We start from the raw sequence: 20,583 nt of genomic DNA on the forward strand, positions 1-20,583 counted from the left end.
AGGCTCTTGTATTCTTCACTTGAGTACAATGAAATATACACAAATTTCATATTTTTCTCTTCTGCATCATCATTTTTAACTTGATATCAAAACCATTGTTTTTTAGGAATAGGAATTGAATCTATCCAATAAAGCCAGCCGCATCGGCCACTTTTCTTCACTGTGGTTGCGATGACGCCAGCTGCATCGCTCTTGGTCCTCCGCTAAGACCAAAGCCGTTCATTGCTATTCGGCACACTTCCGTTGCTCATTTCCGAAAATTGACACCACCATCGGACTCGCTGCCCTTAGACAAACCAAATCCTAATTGTCATAGCCAATGCACGCCGGAAACCGCCACATGCGCCACCAAGTGTCGTCGGGTCTTGGTGTGGGAGCGCCCGTATTTAGTGGTGATTTGGACATCGACAACCGAGTATTTAGAAAACCATACATAAACCCATCTCGTGAATTTTCGCTGCCGTGCTCCACTGCATCCTGCAAAAGATTCCACGCGTGTTGATGTCATCCGCTGAGTCAATTTGTCTAGGCAGAAATAGAAGTGACATGTACTCATGGGAAAATTACCAAAAAAGTCATAAATTTATTGTAATTATGTTAAGTTAGTCATAAACTATTTTTTTACTGATTCATCCTAAATCTTTTACACAATTCAGTCTATCCGACGAATTTTGACCAGCCGACACTAACGTGGACACCGACCGACCGATGACCTAATATTTTAATAATTTTTTGGAATTCTTTGATTTCTTTGATTTTTTTCTTTTCTTTTCCTTTTCTTATTTTTTTTCCTTCCCCTCCCCTTCCTTTCCCGGTTCCTCAGCGTCAACTTCTTCTTCGCCTGTTCCTGTGTTTCATTCTTTGCCTGTTCCTGGGTTTCAACTTCACCGAAGAAGAAGAACCCGAACCAGCTGAACTAGACCCCACGTTCGACAAGACAAACCAGAACCCAAACCCCATCGTCTCCGCCTTCGTCCCGCCCCCACCCCTCATCGCCGCAGCAGCCGCCGCACCCCTGCCGTGGGTCTACATGTCGAGGGCCGCCGCGGTAATCCACATCACTCACGGCTGCGTGTTCGCCAGACTCGCTATGGCCGGGCAAGGCGACGCTGAGCCTCGCCAGATCAGATCTGGGGAGGCTCGACCTCTTGAGATCTGGGTTGGCGAGGTCAGCCTTTGCCCGGCCATGGCGAGGCTCGGTCTCGCCCGGTCCGACCATGGCGGGGTCGGCGAGAGGCTTGCCAGTCGTCTTCTAGCCGGTTGCCAGCTGCTGGAAGTAGAACGGGACAGGGGAAGGGGGAGGTAGAACGGGACAGGGGAAGATGGAGGGGAAGGGGAAGAAAAAAAAATTGAGAACAAAGGGAAAAAATTAAAAATTCATTAGAAATTCGAAAAAATTATTAAAATATTATATCGTTGGCCGGCTAGCGTCCAAGTTAGCGCCGACTGGTCAAAATTCCCCAGATGAACTGAATTGATATAATTGTAAAAAGTTTAGGACTGAATCACTAAAAAAAAATTTATGACTGAATTAGTAGAATTACAATTAATTTAGAACTTTTTTGATAATTTTCTCCATATTCGGCATTTATCGCCTTTCTCTTTGCCTAAAACCCCTTATTTACTGAGCTACAGCATCTGAAATGAAAGTCTCATGCAAGAAAAAGCTTGCTCAACTTGTTTAATTCCTTGATTTTTCACGAAATCAACCCTGAAAAAATTTGCTAGAATAGATCTTTTAACAGTTTCAGTTGACTAGAATAGGGTTCACGGTCCTCGTCCGCTCCCCATGGAGTGCAAACATGCCCCGACCCGACCCTTCCCTGTCCCCATGAGGGGCTGGGCGATTTTGTCTCTAATGCTGACCTGCAAGGCCCCGCTCTAGGTATAATAATAATAATAATAATAATAATAATAATAATAAGAGAGCTTAATATCTCTCTCTTCTTAGCCATTTGATTTGACGATCTATATTTCTACATGAAAGAATAATCTCATCGGTGAATTTTTCAAAAATGTCCTCAAGGGGGTGCAATTATTCTAGAAGTAATGCAGCAGATCTCATCAGAGTTTCAAAATTAAGCTTGCTTAGGCGAGAGTTGTATTAAAATGGATGATCTTTTGAGAAATCCTCATTTTGCACCCTCTTTTGATGATATCTTACAACAACAACAACAACAAAAGCCCTTGAGGGCGAGTTTTATGAAGGGATAATTATTAAAAATAAGTATAAATCTATTATACGGATGTCAATTTAGTCATAAATCTTTCATTTGCCAATTTCATCATAAGCCTTTGACGATTTGCCAATATAATTTTTTCGATCATTTTTTACCGGAAATCGATTACATATATGCTTATAGTTTTATGTGGCGTGATTGGCGTTGACGTGGACAAATTTAATAATTTTTAATAATTTTCCTAATTTTTATTGTTTCCCCTTTTTTCCTATTTTACTTTATTTTTTTTTAATTGTGGTGGACGAGGGTATCGTGACCTTGGTCGGCCATTGAATGAGGGCTCATGAGCCTTTGCTTTTGCCCGGCCCTCGCCGGCCACAACAAGGGCATGTAACCCCTCGCCCGCATTTGACGACTTCTCTGGCCATTATAGAAGCCGCAAACCGGCAGAGAATAATGAAAAAAAGAAAAAGAAAAGAAAAGGGTAGAAGAAAAAACTTATTAAAAGTTACAAAAAAATTATCCATATCAGTACTAACCATGCCATGTAGGATAGCCAACATGCATGCTAGCACTTTTTTGCTAAAAATTGGTTGGAATACATTGGGAAATTGTCAAAGGCTTATAATGAAATTGGCAAATGAAAGATTTATGACTGAATTGACATCCGTATAATAGATTTAGACTTATTTTTAGTAATTATCCCTTCATAAAACTCACTCTCAAGGGCTTTTGTTGTTGTTGTTGTCCCCCGTTGGTTGAACAATTGAAAATATGAGTTAGCATAGTCTATAGAAGATAAAATCTCTCAATTTCAACTCTTAAGCAAGCAAGTAATAATATTTACAGTGTAATTCTTAACCCGTTAAATCAAAATTAAAATTGGTGAGATACAAAATAAAACGTTTAAAGAATATTGTGTAAAAAACAAAATGGTCTCCCCGATTCTCCCTTTCCCTTCTTTCCGTGGGGGAAAATTTGCCTTGAATCGGGCCACCGTCCAATAAGACTTTATTTGTTTCGCGAAAAATGAACGATTTAAAAAATATTTTTTCTAAAAAGAATGGCTTAGTTTGCTTAAAATATTTATCAAATAAAAAATATTTTCATTATGAATAACAATTTTATGCCTCACTATTTGTTGAAAGATAATATAGGCGAAACTTTTAGTAGCGAATGCCAGAGACTCGAGTTGATGATGTAAATTACATCAATAAAACACTACCAAAGCAGTATCGGACCCTTGTCTGACACATCGCTCACCAAATATGTAAAGTTCGACGAAGAAGCTGAGAGCTCTTCCTAATCAGAACCATGCTACATGTAATGAACAAAAAGGAAGCTGATATCTTGGAATGTCAAGGAAGAAATGGAATTGCAATCCGATGATGCCAAATACAATGGGTCCACACCAATCACATGTACAGTAGTACTCCATAAAATCCCAACACTCTTTGCCAAGTATAAAGGAGCTAGCACTCTTCTTTTCACCAAATACATTACATATCACTTTTAGTCAGTGGCACACTTCTCATCAATTAATAAATGCAGTCTAAAAAGAAAAACAAGGCTAATAGAGCCCAAGAAAGACAAATGGAACTCCGTCCGTGAGACGATCGTAGCAAAGCTAAACAGAGCCGAGAGTATTAGCACCTCAAAGGGAATTTCAGCATCTATTAAGAGCTTCACTTTGAAGGGCCAAGGAGACTAGTTTGTGGTTTAAAATATTACCAGAATATCATAGCAACCTCTTCCAGGAAAAAAAATACAAGAGTTGATAATGTGATGTCAAACTTAATGAGATGAAATCTCAGCTGGAATCTGCACATAATTAATTCCTCATATTACAATTGCCCAAGAATTCATTCTTCTATGTGATGGCGACGGATCTACCATCCACACAAAAAGCAGCATTTAGTGAGGTAGTATGGCGAGAACAATGGGAGCAACCGGATGTATAACAAAATCAATTTTCCCCACTACTGCAGTGACTTCAGCAAAACTTGCTTAAGAACCGCAGCAAGAAGATCTCTGCGGTACTTGAGCGGCCCCTGATGCCTGATCCGGTTGATTGATCCTAATTGCTGCTTGAGGCTGCAGTAGTTCAACCAAACAGGAAAGAGGTCAACCTTTGGCAATGGATAATTGATATCTACAGTAAGAAATTAGATTCTTTTTCCTCCTCCTCTGGTACTCTCAGGGGAGAACTTCCAAGAAACTTCAGGTGCCAACCTGAAATGACCCTCCAGCCCAACAAAGCAAGCAAGCGCGCACAGAATATCCAAATAGAAAAATTTGAAAAGCATTTAAAATCCATTTTGCCTTATCTTGTTGGCAAAATGGAGTTTGTTAACACGTATAGGCATTGAAAAACTTGCTTGAAGAGGATGGTTCTGTACACAATGCTAGATACGGCCTTTAAAAATCTTCTATATGGCACACGGGCTGTATCACCTTTCTTAAGACATGCCAACTCTATCACCGTAGATTTGGGTGGTAAGTCAATTCCTAAAAATATAAATACCTAAATCAATGGCGATGGAGGTGGCTTATTTAGAAAACGAGTTATATAGACCGTGTACCAGATATTAATACTTAAATCTATTCACAAGGCAAGAGACATCTGTAGAAAGCTGTGGTAATACTTGTTGTCATAGGCCGTCAGCCTTATTTCGATACTGCACAAAGAGTGAGATGTTCCCTAAGACAAGCTACGACTGTGGTCCCTGGCACAATCACTTTTAACAAGCAAAAAACTTAATAAGCACTGAAAAACACTAGCTTTAATCTCGATATAGAAAACATGTACCTCAGATCTTGTGTCGTTTTCTGCAAGCCTTTGCTTGATATCTCTCGCTATTGAAAAGAAAACCTCCTCTACATTCAAGTTCGTCTTGGCACTCTGAAATAGAAGACATACTCAGCACAGGCATGAAGTTACAAAAATTCAGTAAGAAATTAACAAGAGAAAGACTACTGTACTTACAGTCTCAAAAAACTTAATACCATATTCATCGGCCAGCGCTTGGCCCTTTGAGGTAGGAACAGCCTAAAAAAGGAGAAGGACCAATCAAGTAAACAACAATTATCAACAGAATGAGCAGCAGGTGAATATATAACATGGAAGCACACATGATGTAGGGATATGACATACCCTTTTGCTCTCATCCATATCAGCCTTGTTACCCACAAGTACCTTGTTCACATTATCAGAAGCATGCTGTTCGATGTTACGGATCCAATTCCTGATATCTGAAGGAAGAAACAAACTGAATCAACCAAAAGGAATAGGGGGTGCAAATGACAAATAAACCCTGGATCAAAACAGGACTGCACTCGAAATTGAAACAATTAGGTTAACCTAATTTTCAAACATGAAGAAGAAACAACTACGCAAGAGATAACTGATGAGGGAGAACCAATTACTGTTGAAAGATGATTCGTCAGTCACATCATACACAAGGAGTATACCCATGGCCCCACGGTAGTATGCTGCAACACAGAGATAATCTGGTTAACCAACCTTTTCAATCACTCGGGTTGGCTGAAATGGACAGCTGTAAAGAGAGAATTTGTAACACAAAATTTTTCTGATCGAAGAATGATCAAGAAGGACCCAATTACATTAAGAAGGCATAAGCTGGACTCCTTCATGTAAAGATCTCCAGTAAAAGTTAAAATTTTATGATCTCACTGTTCAATATTCAGAAGGCGACACTTAAAAGCAGTTCAAAACATACCCAACTATTATATTGTCACATGAAGAGAAATGCCAAGGAGAAAGCACCATGTATGTACTCTCAAAATCAAATAGAAAAGACAAACTCCTGTTATAATTCAAGAACTTTCACAAAGTGCAATTGGAAGACAAGTTGGTGAAGGAACTATTCCACATCCATATTGTTACGTTTTTGTTTTACTGGCCAACATTTACTTTATTACGCAAATAAACTTTGATCCAACTTATGAGTTAAACATTGGCCACCCTACGGCCCTAATGTATTTGAAGCCAGACACTGACCAGTTGTAATTGTTCGGAACCTCTCTTGTCCAGCAGTATCCCATATTTGCAATTTAATTCGTTTTCCATCTAGCTCTATAGTCCTGATCTTGAAGTCGATCCTGCGAATTAGAAAGACAAGCTACTATGATTAGTTGACCTAGCCAACATCTGAAGTAAAACAAAATTTATTTCAGATAGACCCACCCAATAGTTGTTATAAAGCTGGTAGTAAAGGAACCATCTGAAAAGCGCAAGAGGAGGCAACTCTTACCAACACCTGCCAAAAATAATGCCAGAAGAGAAGGAGATATGAGATGATCACTGCTACACCATTTCAGAATTATTTAACTAGCAATTGAAGTGTAACTCATAAACCACAATATTATGAGAAAAAAGTTTGAACATGTATAAAGGTGATAACATACCACATGCTTAATCAATCAAATGTTTATATTTATAGATGGTTCATTTTTAATGGGACTGTAAGAAATGTTGTTTAGCTATAGAGAACAGTGCAATAGCACTTTGCTAGTTGGTGATGTCAAGTCTGCATACGACATCGTATGAGTACTGCACAAAATAACTGTTTCCCACAATCAACTACTCAAAAACTTCCTTTGCACCTAGAAAATGTGTATAATATGAATATGATTTCATTAACGAGTGCCTATCAACACCGGTTAACCATAATTAGAATGGAAAGATTTAATTTTCAGAGCAATAGTGAAGAAGACAGTTTATTAGATACTGTAGTTATTCCTTATTTGGTTGCTTAACATGTATTCCAAGAGAAGTCTTTACCAAACATAATATAAATACCACTAATGAGAACTTTTCACTCAACATACTAGCAAAACAAGCAGTATACATAACCAAAGAAGTCTCAAAACAACAACCCAATGGTCTCCAATCGACCAAGAGAGCACACAACAATCTACAAAGCCTCCCTAATAGTCTAAGTTTCCAAGCCACTTAAAACTCGCTAAAGTAGATGCCAGTGGAGTCCTTATGCCATCAAAAAATAAGTTGAGCTCACACTACCACTAACTTCCTCAGCTTTTCAGTCCAAATCCTCAAACTTAGCAGGGATTAGGCTCCACGTTCCAAACCAAATGAAGAGAGATCGTAAACAATAACCGCATGAGATTACTTTCTCACATTATTTATCCCCTGAGATAGCATTGTAACAATGCTCCAAATTCTCCCTTTTCCCTAACTTCAAGTACGATGCCAGCAGCTAACCAATCAAACAAAGTCACATGCCTAGTTCGAACCACCAGAACTCCAAAATGAGCTGGATTATTAATGAGAAAGAACAACAAGATCGGGTTCTGGTCGCAGGAACTATCAATCTATTTCACGCGCAAACAAAAAGGCCCCAAAGGATAGAGGAGAAAACGAAGGGCATACCGCTATCGCCGATCAAGAGGAGCTTTATGAGGTAGTCGTAATCGGCTCGAGCCCGTGCAGGTGCGACAGCCATTCCTCGTTCTCACGACACTCGACACGCTCAACCTCAGGAAGACGAAAACCTAAAAGCGACCAAATGCTACGCATCAAGCAGATTCCAAATCGGGAACGGAAGCAAGAAACAAGAGAAGATCTCATCGACGCGTCGGTTGAATTCGAAGAATACCAGATCAAAAGCCGAGGGAACGAGGGGAGATCTGGCCGATGGCGGAGCGCGGCGGCGTCTCTGATACGTCGGCACCGGACAGCCGTTGAAAAAGGAAGTTGCAGAGAAAGAGAGAGAGAGCGAGGAGGGAATGTAGAAGTGGTGGAGGCCAATGATTACTTAAACAAATGGGGATGGAAGGGGTCCGTCCGAGCCGTTGGATTTGACATTGAGCTTGGAATCGGACGTGTTCTCCGCTCTCATCATCGCCGTTTAAGAGAGAGGGGCCCACCCAAGTAATATTTTTCTCAATGGTTTGACCTTATCAGGATAAACTTTTCGGGTGCTTTTGTTTTACCAAAAATTCAAAATTTAATAAATATTCTACAAAAAAATGATCACATTTATCGCTTACAAAAACGAGTCAATGAAAAAAATATTTTCATCACCCGTGAAAAGAATTAGTCATAAACTATGACCGATAAGAAAAAAAAAATTCATGAAATAATTTTTTTAAACAATATTATCAATCACTGTTCGAAAAAATATATTTCAAATCTTTAGTTTTACGTGAAACAAACAAACTATTCATTCTTATTTTTAAACTTAAATCTTAAGGCCGACATATTGCCAATTTCATAACTATGAATAATGTTTTAAAGGGATATATCCATTAGTGTAACGCCCCGAAATTTCGACATCTATAAGATAACCGAATTCAATTTAAGGATTAAATGTGAATTCTAGTTTGTTGTATACAATTTGGATTTTGAGGATTTAAGTGCCAATGGTTGGATTATTTTCGAGACGTCGATCAGAATAGTTTAGGCTTCGTTAGTTCGGTCCTCGTGCAATAGGATCGAGACCCTCGCGCCCCGAGCCTAACCCCGACCAAACTCGAGTTGTGAAAAGACCAAAATATCCTCCGTCGATTGAGCCAAATGTCCAACCAATCCTAAAATATCTAGTGACCGTTTTGCCCCTTCATTTATGCACAAGAGACAAAAGAATTCAAATCCCGATGGGCCCCACTAGTCACCTCACCTTTTCAACCACCAAGGTCAAATCCCCATCTACCTATCTAATCAAGTCAACTCTCTTCCCTCTCCTCTCTCCCTCTCACGCTTTTCTTCCCCCTTCCCCCTCCTCCCTTGGCTAGTTTGCGACACCACCCCCAACTTCCAACCCTCTTTGCTGCTCCGACCATCTATCACCCCCGATAGCCTCACACCGCCGACTCTACTGCCGACTCACTACTCGACCCCCTGTTGTATCCCTTACGGCGACTACCCGAGGCTTCGAACCCGCAAAGTCGTCGGCCCCGCTCGTTTCCCCCTTCTTGGTCCTCTCGCTCGACCGCCGCCCTCCGCCATCTAGCAGTTGCCATCCTGTCTTCAACCAGCCCTACCGTCCGTTGCTACCCCATGGAGGTCCCGAGTTCGTCAACCTCCAATTCTCACACTCTCTGCCATTACCCGATGCCTTCAACAAGCCCCTCCCTCTCGTGATTCCAACTTACCTCGCCAACCGCCGCCCCTCCTCTAGTCATTGTCTCGTTGTGCCACATCATTGCTGTGCGCCATTGGCCACCCGAGCTCCGAACCTCCCTAGCCCGAGCTAGCGGCCATCCCTCAACCCCGGAGCTCCTCAAACCCTCGACCCGGCCCTTAGTAGTCGAGTGACATGGGCCGCCATTGCCCTACTACCATGGACAACCGCTAGCCGCTAGCCTCCGTAGGACTCGAACCCCTTAGCCACCTTAGACCATTGGTAGCCCAAGCTCAAACCGCCGTGGATCACCGCTCCCTCAAACCCGTGTAGCCGCGAACCGCCGAGAACCGGAGAGTCCCAAGAGCCATGAGCTCTGCTGCCATTAAACCGCCTAAGTCGTTGTCGTTGTCATTCTTGTGAGTTAGCCCCTAACTCTCTGTTATGACACTAATTGCGATTAGAAATAATTAATTAGAATAATTAGTATTATAGGGTGTTCGGATATATTAATTATAGTCGGCCTAGTTAGAAACTCGATTTAGGTTAAATGGCCACAATTAAATAAGTCAAACTGGATAGTTAGGTGAACTATGGCTAGTTGGTGATTATACTGAATTGATTGATGGATCGCAATTGTTTGATTGCGAGTGAACGGTAGGTCAGAACCGAGTGGACGATTGATTGTCTGTTGGATTGGTTTTATATCGGCTCGATTTTATGAAATTTGAATTAATAATTACATTCGGATTACTTAAATATGTTTAATTAATCGTTATGACTGATTACTCGATTGGATCCATTAGTTGGCTGCTGAGTGTTATTGCTGAATTTGCGAGTGTCGGTCACCCCGTATAAGATGTAAAATCTTGTGGATAAACCGTGCATTCATATGACTACGTGTGGGATCGAACTACATGTTTTAGCATGAAACCGGCCTTGGACCAACTCTTTGAGTACAACCGTATGAGCATTCGATTAATTACAAAAGATAATAATTGGCCAATTGTTGGATGTACTCGTGTGGCCATATGATGAGATTAAGCCGTGCCGGTTGTACGGGATCCTGACAAGTTCGTACCGTACTAGTCGTATAGAACCACACGACTTGTCCGATACACGTTAATGCATACCGTGCCGGTCGTACGGAGTCACACGGGTTGTCGGAGGCTGGTTAAAGCTTATGACGGATCGACACTCCTTTCGGGAATGCCTACTTTGTCATGTCGTGCTAGTCGTATGGGGTACATAGCCTAGTAGTTGCCGTTAGGGGTGAGCATAGGCCGGGTGGGTAGGGTCCGGACCTAGACCTTAAAACCGACCATGTTATAGCCGATTCCCCATTTTTTAAATCGAGAACCGACCCGTTTTATCCTAGAACCTGTTTTGGAACCGAACCTATTTTTCGATTCGGTTCCGGGTTCTACTCGAAAACTTGTTTTCCTTTTGTTTCTTTTTCTGATTTCATTTTTTCCATCAAAATAATATGCGTATCGATGAAATGACCCAAAGTACAAAGTGAATAATAAAACTCATTATCCGCCAAAAGCAACAATCTATGATATGAGCAATAAAATGACAATCCATTAAAAGCAACAATCCAAAATATAATAATAGAAGTTACAATCCACCAAAAGCAATAATGATCCTACAAAACACTTAATTAACAAGTGTAATTCTTCCTATCGCACTACTACCAAAATCCGTTAATAATCTATCCTTTTTGTCTTGCAAGTCAAAAGACTCGAAGTGTACTTTGAAACTTGCAAGGTTGGCAAAAGAAGCGAGATAGTTTTTTTTTTTTAAAGCAATAGCTAAAACCGGTTCTAAAATCGATCCTGGTGGGTCTTCACCTATAATCGAAAATCGAACCGGTTTCAACCGATTCCCAAAAATTGGAACCGGTTCCAAGATCGATTTGAGCATGAATCGATTCCCGACCCTATTTTTCGGGTGGTCCGATATGTGTTCCGATTAAACCCGATTCGGTTGCACACCCCTAGTCGCCGTCATCGAAGGAATGTGACAATATCTGGTCTTGCCAATAGACACCGCCAATCATGGTGTATTGCCACACCAATCGTGTGTGCGAGTCGAGTGGCCATTATGAATAAATAGATTTCGTATGGTGTCATGTGTGTGCAAGTTGATGTGATGCCTTGCTAGTGATGGTTTGATATAACTGTCGTGTCATGTCAAGCATTACATCATGTGTGGTTCATGGCTGGAAAGTTGCATGTGGTTGATATTTTATGCCGCAACTCTGTGCGGGCCGATAATATGCTCTGAGCGAATTATGCCATAGCCGGGCTTAGGCGTTGACTTATTGAGATTTATTCTTATCCCCGTCATGGTTAATTTTTTATGGTCCAAGGTAATGAAGAGGCATGTCAGATTTGGCGTCCCTACTAACCCGTCATTCTATATCATACACCATTCGATCGAAGGCTCGGATCGGCTTTAGGAGCACCATGTCACTACGATCCGGGTGGATGAGGGGTTGAGTCACCTAGTGGCCCATCTCTTCAAAGCATGGTTCGTACGTGATGGGGATCAACTTCTTGGCCCGCTTTGTAGATTTGAGGAGCCGCCTAACCCGACCCCTTATGTTCCTACCTAGGATCCGATGGACATTGATATGCCGGATAGGAAAGTAGTAGACCCCGAGCTTAACTCCGAGTTTGAGTTGTCTATGGAGTCAGATTATGTCTCCACACCCTCTCCTATTAACGATCGGGACTCTTGGTCGTAAGCATGTGGTGGACCTTTTGAGCGGCTTGGTTGATGTTGAGGACGATGGTATTGTACTTTTGGAGTAGACAAGAAACTAACCCTTCTCGACCCACCTACCTTTTCTTTGGTCTTAAGGAGCCGCCCTAAAGAATGGGTTGTATTTACTATATAGTTACGTAGGATTAACAATCATCTACCCTTAGTAATGAAATGAAAAATGCATTTTGCTAATTGATCGTTGTTGATGTTCCCGCTTTACTATCCCTTCTAATTTTGCTATCCGGAAGTTTACACGTTTCTGCATGCATAGATAAAGTATCGAGGGTCGATAGTATGCCTGGGACGTTATCCTTTATAACCCGAGGTGTTTTGGTAGGGATGCTGCGGGCCCGAGGGTTGGGGTGTGACATCCCCGCCCAAAGTGGTATCAAAGCAAGGTCGACCGATCCATCCGGGTTATTAGCCTGGAGTGATAAAGACCGATGGGATTCGGGATAGCTAGTGGGATCGTAAGCTTTGTGCATGTGATTATTGTTTATATTTCAAGTGGTTGAGTTGCTTTCTACATTGATACTTTGGGTTTGGTTTGATTATCTCTATGTATTGAATTATGATCCTTGAAAGTCACCTTAATAGCTGCAAAGTGAGAGGCCCGAAATGTTTTGAAGTATGGAAGTTGTGAGTTCGTGTGTTTGCAGCCTTGGTACAGTGTGCTTATGTGGAATTTTTACAAGATCTAAGCGCATTTGAAACCTTGTTTAATCTAGTTTTATATGCTATCAATAACTTTTGATAATTGTCTTTGTGAACTGAGATATTTGCCTTCAAAATTACCTTGGTGAACTAGAAAGTGGGGTTTGATTTTTGGCTGCGTTGGGCTTGTGACTATCCATATTCCCAACATTATTGCGATGCAATTGATTGATTATTTCTTGAGCCGTCAGCCATTTTGAAAACTAGATAATACCTAGTTTTACTTAGTATATCAATTTTCCTTGATTTGATTTGAACACTAAGATAATCACTTCTAAAAACACCCTAATGAGCTGCGAAGTTAGGGGTTGTAAATTTTTCAGTATCGATCGCTAAGTGTACGTATTTGTGATGACGTTACGAAGCTCTCGGTCAAGCTTTTCCTTAGCCTTCAATCATTTTGGATACCTCATTTTACCTAGTTTTGGATGGTGCGATCAGATTTCATTAATTATGCTTAAGGAGTGATTTATTTGCTCGATAAAGTGCCCCGGTCGATTGGTTTTCAAACTAATTTTTTTTTTCAAAAAATCTATCTTGCACGTGATCTTTAGTGAAATTTCCATCACGTCATTGCACATTACGTCGTCCCTCGAATCCAGTCCAACCGGATATCGCCTTAAAAAAATCGAAAAAATAGCGAAAAATAAGAAAATTTCCAAAAAATTTAAAAAAAATTTGAAAATTGTTTGGAAAATTCGTAGTCGAACTTTCTCTACGTTTTCCAATCTAATTAGTACCTTTAGTCTCTATTTTACCTTGGAGGTTGGCCGACGTCCATTTCGGCCCGTTTCGTCCGTATACCCTTCCTTGTCATCCATTTGCGGCTTTGTATCTAAATACTCGAGGGCCACTAATTTTTATTTATCACTTTAGAATAACTCTTTATACTTCCTCCTTTATACCCTTTGAATGCTTTGATTGATTTTTCTTTTCTTAAGATAAAAATCTAAATTAGAAAAATGCCATGAAACGAACCCTACAAGACCATTTTGTACGGACGTCTACCACGGTTGCAAAAACATGACTAGGAATTCAAAATGACTAAACCTCGCATGATCACCTTAGATAAAACTCAATCTTGCGGTAACCACAAGGGTTCTAGTAGAAATATTAGGGTAAAATAATCCCCGAACCCAAAAACTCTAGTTACGCGGAATCGAGCGACCTCTCCTGTTTGTTAGATAGGGTTTTTGACCTACCTTCCTCAAAAGGCTTGTGGCGACTCCTTTGCATGGACACTTGCACATATCACACAACCACACTAAGGCCAAAATACAAATTTCCGATGTTGCGACTTGGTATGGGCTTGGGAGGGCTTGAGCCAAAGGGCCCATATTCGAGGTACCTTAGTAATCAATTAGCTCGCCTTTCCTCAATTTGCCCAATCAAAAAGTCCGAGAGTGGGTTGTGATAGACTAGCAACTCCCTGGGGATCGAAGGAGGATTTAAGCCATAATCAAACTAATTGATTGTTACTGAACTTGGACTACATTTTGTATCGTGTGTCAATGTCGCAAGGAAAATGGGGTTAGTTGCTAACTCATGTAAATGGTTTTGTAGGTGGGAGTTATAAGGGGAGGTGTGATTATTAACTTTTTTCTACAGATGGGAGTTCGGATGTATGATTGTATGGGTGTTTTATATTGAAGCAATGGTTGTTAAATATGATGCATGTTAATCGTTTTAGCACAACACCGAATGCATACACGCTGTACCTAAAACCCCAAGTGCATCCCTTAGGAAACCAATAGAATGAATTGAAAATGAAATCTCCGTGGGAAAAAACGTGGAGCAATCCATTTTTCAATTCAACTCACTTCAAACTATAGATTGGGTGCCAATGCAACGATAGTTGTGCAATGGAATTGACCCTTTCTAGAACTCAAAGTGGAAGACTTGAAACCTTAGGTACCTCACCCTTTAAGTGTCAAACCCTCACAAGTTTGCATGCGCAAGATCTATGTGTTTGCCATACCTCTCCCCTTCGAAAGGTTTGTAAGTATTGTTCCATCTCTTCTATTTTAATTCTTTCAATCAAGTCCAATCTTTTCATAAAACAAATGGTGATTAACATAAGTGCCTTTAGGATTTAGAAAATGGGTTCACCGGAAATCAAGATCGCACACTTTCTACAAGCAATAATAGATATATGGGAGCGACGTCTACCCGTCCATAAGAGCTATGTGGAGAAGATGATAGGCTATCTTACATCCTTAATACATTTGGAGGTAATGATTCCCATGGTTAAGGCGTTGTCACATTTTTGGTTCCCCAAGTCGTCTTCCTTTATGATAGGCCAATGCAAAGTCACTCCAACTCTCGAAGAATACAACACCAAGATAGGTCCCGTTGGAACTTTGGTTTAGCCACTCCTCTAATAGAAGTTGATTTGGTAGCGCTTTTTAGCCTATTCCTGAAAGCCAATTCCACTTTCATAAAAAACATCCTCAAGGGAAACACCAATGCCATTCTATAATTTTCATCGATGAACTCTCTTTAGGTTTACCCGTGGATTGGGAGCTTAGATCCCTAGGGTCTTTATCCTAGCCTTCTTCAGATTCATCATCTTTCCATACACGAACAAAAGCATGACCCCTTCAATTGTCCACATTATACTCCAAGTATGTAGCGGTAAGAAATTCTCCATTGATCCTTGGGGAAACTTCGTCTCTCTCTCTCAAAATTCAAGAAGCCGTAAAAGGGAACTCTTAGAGCGCCTATATGTCTCCTTCAAGTGTAGATGGTATCCCGCATTAGGAAATTCGCACCAATGTGTAAATCTCACAAATTGATTCTTTTTCCCACCCCTTGCTCCGATTTTTCAAAAGGAACAAACTCTTTTCTTGTTGGGTATTTTCTAGGTGGCTCAACCATATCAAGGCTCTTGTTCCTATTCGTATTCAATGGTACGCCAAGTGACTTGTATCCCCTAATCCTTGTTTTGCCGATGGATTCGATAATGTTATCCCTTTGTTGGGATTGATGGGAGTTACGTCATACTACCCTCTTAGGGTGATCCGTCAATGCCATGCAATCGAACAAATCCCTCTCCCTCTCAAACCCAATTCTCTCGCATTGGTCTTTCAAAAAGAGGTCACCTAAGGACGGAAAGCACAATTGGATAAGATAGTTACCAATATAGTCCACACTTGACACAATTACCGTACCACATCTATTACCATGATGGATGGATTCGAGCCTGAAGGGAGTATGAGAAGGCACCACGCATCCGAAGATTACATATGATGCGCCCTAAGAACCTTGACCAAGGTAGTCGTCCCTACTATGCCTACCAAGTTGACTCTCTAAGAGGTTTAGCCGAGAAGGCTGCCTAAGAAAGGGATGATGCGATTCGTAGAGACAAATTCCTAGTCTAGTAAAACAAGCGCCTCCGTCTTGCAATCGTACCCATCGAGGATTAGGCACTATATTCCATTGGACCCTCTTTTGGTAGTATGAGCTTTCAATTTCCATGTAATAGATATTTCTTTGTCTTCTATCTCTCTAGAGTGATGTATAAGGATCTATTTATCCGATATAATCGTTAAACTTCGTTGATTTTTATGGGGGTTCTAATGGAATATACAAGGGGTCTTTCGAGTAATCACCATTTGTTTCGCTTTTAATTATATAATTTCTTATAAGGCGACCCGTCAGATCACTCAAATCAAATGGATGTCTCTCACTGCTATTTCATTAAGAGGAAATATAAAATTAAAGGGGCTTTTGTATTTTATGTCTCGGATTGTTATTGTCATGTGCTAATTTGTCTTTCTACCTACAACAACGGGTAGCTTCTAATCACGTAATTTAGAAGGACCCATATTAGAACCCATCTTCGAGCTAGGATAGAGCAAGAAGAGTTAGGATCATGTGTGGGTAGTCTAGAGACCCAAATGACCTAGATAGCTGCCATGATGGCTGAAATGAAGGCAATGTTAATCGATGTTCATATGAGGACCGCCGCACCAATTGATCTTAATCAAGCAGCCCATCCAAATATGCCTATAGTTCGGGAGGCGGGTGGGTCCACTAGCATCAATCTAGTCCCGAATGCGGATCAAGTTCCAAATGTTGAGGTTTCACCTAGAGCAACGCTTGTTGTGATTGATCTTGAGGAAAAGAAGAAGGATAAACCTATCGCGAAGTTTGAGGAAGAAGTCAAGAGAATAGCCAAGATTGAGGAGTGTATGACCAATCGGGGATACAAGCTGTCAAGATTTGACAAGATCGCCCATTTCGCGAAGATCAAAGTCCCAACAGACTACAAGGAGCCCGAGTTCACGAGAAAGTATAATGGGATAGGTTGTCCGAAGGCCCATTTTAAGTATTATCTGTACAAAATGGCCAAGTATTCCAATAACATCCCATTGCTAGTGAATATATTTCAAGAAAGCTTGATGGTGTAGCACTGTCATGGTACATTGATTTGGACATCGAAAAATTTGACGAATGGAAAGATCTGGCAAGTGAATTTCTATATCGGTGAAAGTTTAATATCAAAGTTGTCCCAACTAGGGGAGATCTCCTCAAAGAAAGGAAAGAAAAAAAACAAAGGTATTCGTGTTTATGCACAATGTTGGAGAGCTATGGCCACACGAGTTACGCCCCCATCTCGGAAGATGAACTTATGGACCTATTCCTCAAAGCGCTCCCATTTGAGTTATTTGACAAGCTAAATACCTTTGGGTGCCTAACTTTCACTCATCTTGTGAAAGTGGCAAAAGGGGTAGAATAGGCCATAAGAGAGACAAAAACACCCAAAATGCCATTCAAGCGGCAATACCCAACAAATGAGGACAGTGAACCTTTTGTTGATGTAGCATTTGTGCCGGACCCTTTGAAACAAAAGAACCTTTCAAAATCAACTCCCATTCGAAGTAGCACCTCTTCGGGAGCGCCGAGAGTTTTCGAATCCAATAAGAAACTTCCGACACAGTTTTCACCACTTCTCATGCCACTCTCAAAACTACTCCCGATACTTTTGGAAAGGGAAATGGTGAATAAGGAAGTGTTGAGGTATAATTCTCCCAAGCTCGGATGTTATGTTAAAATCAAGTCGTGTGCTTACTATACGGGGGAGAAAGGGTACAACACAAATAATTATATTCAACTCAAGATCAAGGTGTAGAAGCTTATTGACAATGGAATTCTAGATTTTGAAAAGCTAAAATTCGTTGGACCCCATAATCCCTTAGCCTAACATCAAGGAGTCAACTCGATATATGGAGATAACGAAGAGGATAAGATCCTTCTTTCTCTTTCCCTATTACGTTTAGCTTGTTGCATTTTGTTTCGTTGCAAATTCAATTTCTCTGTTGCATTTCCAATTTGCTTGGTTAAGTCTTGTAAAAAGAAAACGAAACACTCTTGGATCTCGAGCTGTTGGTCCAAGTGGTACACCTTGTAATGCGGCCTTATCAATGAGTTTCAATAAAATGCGTAGGCACATTTCACTAAAGATGTATGAGAATATCCCAAACCAGCCCGATGATGATACTTGGCTTTGATCCTCAAAGCTTGAGACTTGGATTCCCGCACGCTTCCTAGTTTTCAAATGAGTTTTAGTGGAACAAGGAAGTCTGATGATGCCGAAGCGCAACGGAAATTGGCTAGATAGGAATTAAGAATCGATAATGAGGAACAATCTGTTCACTTAGTGGTGATTTATCAAAATCAACGAAAATATCAAAAAGTCTGTTCTCTCTCGAAACCCTAAAATACCCTTTTATATGGTGTTAACCCTAACTACATTAAGGGACACAAAATTACTAAAACGCCATTGAAACTAAGAAAAACGCCCAAAAACCCATGAAAATGACTCCGAAATGTGAAAAAAATGATGTTTTTCACAGCAAAGCCGTGAGTTTTAATCGGTGGCCCGTTTCCATGAAATAAACCAAATTTTAACCCATTCTAAGTTCGCCAACCCTAAGTACATCATCTGATGATATGATGAACTAGTTCCCCATTTCTTGATTCTTTTATTGAAAATATCGTTCAAAAGACTTTTTCGGAATGTCATGCGTGAACTTTGATTCTACTTACACAGTGGCTTGTGCGGAATGTCCCAAGGAGTGGTACTTCAAGGATGTAAATGTGATCGTTCTAATAAAAGAGTCTCATATATCGTCTAACTTTTCGACATATGTCTCTTGGCTTAGGTCAAAGATGGTCAAATGACTCGGATTACTAAGGGATCAACTAGGAGAGTCTATTTGGGGCAAATCCCTCTTTTTTTCGCCGGAAGATAGGAGCAAAAATCTTGCATCCCACCAAGAGAGTATATTGGGGCAAGATGCCCGAAAAAGGACGATTTCTTCAAGTGTCAAAAGGATAATACCTCAAAGGGAGTATTTCATTCTTGAATATTCAAATAAAGTCAAATGTGGGCTAACATTCATTTCTTCATACGCAGGTAAAAAAAGAAGTGAAAACTTAAACGAGAGACTCCCCAAATTGAAAAGGGAATCACAAGAGAATGCGAAAGAGCACTAAAGCATTTAGCTAGGGCAAAAGTCACCCGACTAGGGCAAGCAAATTATCAATGCGATCAAATGTGAGAGAGTTCCTTTCTTTCCAACAAGTCAATGGGAACAAGGAAAATTTTTATCCACTAAGCTGATGTGAACAAAATCTCGAAGTTGTCAACATGGATTCGAATGAAGGATGACTTTGTGTCGTTTAAAATTAACCCTCGATGGTCTTATTTCTAATATGAGTTTATCCTTTAGACATGCAGGGAAATCATTAGCACTCAAGAAAACTCAAAAGAAGGAGTTTGCCCGCATGGATCCAATACAAAAGATAATGCCAATGAAACATAAAAAACTTCAAGAAGTGCATACAAGGGGGATTCCCACGAGTTATACATTGGCATCTAAATGGGAATGCATAAGCAAGAGTAGCGCGATATCGCTCCGATTTATCTTGAAATTGGGGACATATACTGACATTTTATGTTTGATCTTTGTAAGAGTCGTCGTGCCAAAAAGGTAAGTACCCCTTCCTTTTATAACTCGAAGATGTTCAAGAGTCCGCAAACTTCCAACTCTCAAGTTTGTGGAAAATGTCTGGATTTTAAAAATCACTTCATTTGCATTTGGATTTGAATGGTTTTGAAGTTATCCAAAAAATGCATTGAAATATACATCATGCATAAAAAAATCCCTAGGGAGGACAATTTTGATAGAAAGAAATGGGTTTTCCAAAGGACGTGTTTAAAATCTGTCAAAATGAGTGCCTTGAATGATTCTAGGCGAGCTATGCCCAAACACGTCCTTACACACTCTTAAGCGATGAGTGAGGTAAGGGTTAGAATGATAACCTTGTTTGAGGACGGGGAGATCTTTTAAAGTGATTACCTAGATTGAGATGATGAGAGGCATTCATTTCTCTATCCCAAACACTACATGTAACCATTGTTAACCCCTTTAAACGGCGGTTTCATTTCTTTAAGCCTTGTCAAAAATCAAACTACATTGGGGCCAAACAAATGTAATTCCAGCAGCAGCATGAGGTAAATTGTTAGAAATTTTCTTGCTCGAACTAATATCAGCCTTCGGTTGTTTCTTTGCATTTAAGCTCATACTGTAATTCACGTAACTTCGTAACTAGACGTCGAATATTCGAGGATTCCAACAATCAAAATTTGGACGTCGCCTCGTCGAGATCAATTAAAATTGTAGTTCACCCCTTGGAAGTTAGAAAATCGAATTTCGAACCCGAAGTGTGAGTTTACCCTTTTACCCTTGCTAAATGTTCATTCATCTATGCAGTAATAAGGGCAAGATGGTCTTTGGTCTACT

At 40.5% G+C, this 20,583-nt stretch overlaps 1 protein-coding gene across 2 annotated transcripts; it reads right to left on the bottom strand.

Moving 5' to 3' along the window:
• Positions 1 to 3,898: 3,898 nt before the first annotated feature.
• Positions 3,899 to 7,993, bottom strand: LOC115739889 (ras-related protein RABE1c-like). Of its 2 annotated transcripts, none has more exons than XM_030673184.2 (9): positions 7,820 to 7,993; positions 7,594 to 7,715; positions 6,388 to 6,460; positions 6,202 to 6,302; positions 5,607 to 5,672; positions 5,335 to 5,432; positions 5,167 to 5,229; positions 4,990 to 5,082; positions 3,899 to 4,274 (listed from the first exon to the last, which is right to left on the bottom strand). In XM_030673184.2, the coding sequence occupies exons 2-9, from the start codon at positions 7,664 to 7,666 to the stop codon at positions 4,188 to 4,190; spliced, it is 654 nt and encodes a 217-aa protein (XP_030529044.1). In that variant the 5' UTR covers positions 7,667 to 7,715; positions 7,820 to 7,993; the 3' UTR covers positions 3,899 to 4,187. The 2 variants fall into 2 exon arrangements, with proteins under 2 accessions (XP_030529044.1, XP_048127529.1); XM_048271572.1 differs by having other exon boundaries at positions 7,594 to 7,732; positions 7,820 to 7,962.
• Positions 7,994 to 20,583: the final 12,590 nt, after the last annotated feature.

The sequence above is a fragment of the Rhodamnia argentea genome, chromosome 10, assembly GCF_020921035.1.
Source record: "Rhodamnia argentea isolate NSW1041297 chromosome 10, ASM2092103v1, whole genome shotgun sequence".
Lineage (NCBI taxonomy): Eukaryota > Viridiplantae > Streptophyta > Magnoliopsida > Myrtales > Myrtaceae > Rhodamnia > Rhodamnia argentea.

Coding starts and splice junctions, on each gene's coding strand:
- LOC115739889 (XM_030673184.2), bottom strand. CDS start 7,666: ATGGCTGTCGCACCTGCACGGGCTCGAGCCGATTACGACTACCTCATA. Junction 5,433..5,606: donor TGACGAATCATCTTTCAACA/GTAATTGGTTCT, acceptor TTCTTCCTTCAG/ATATCAGGAATTGGATCCGT. Junction 4,275..4,989: donor AAAACGACACAAGATCTGAG/GTACATGTTTTC, acceptor GAACTACTGCAG/CCTCAAGCAGCAATTAGGAT.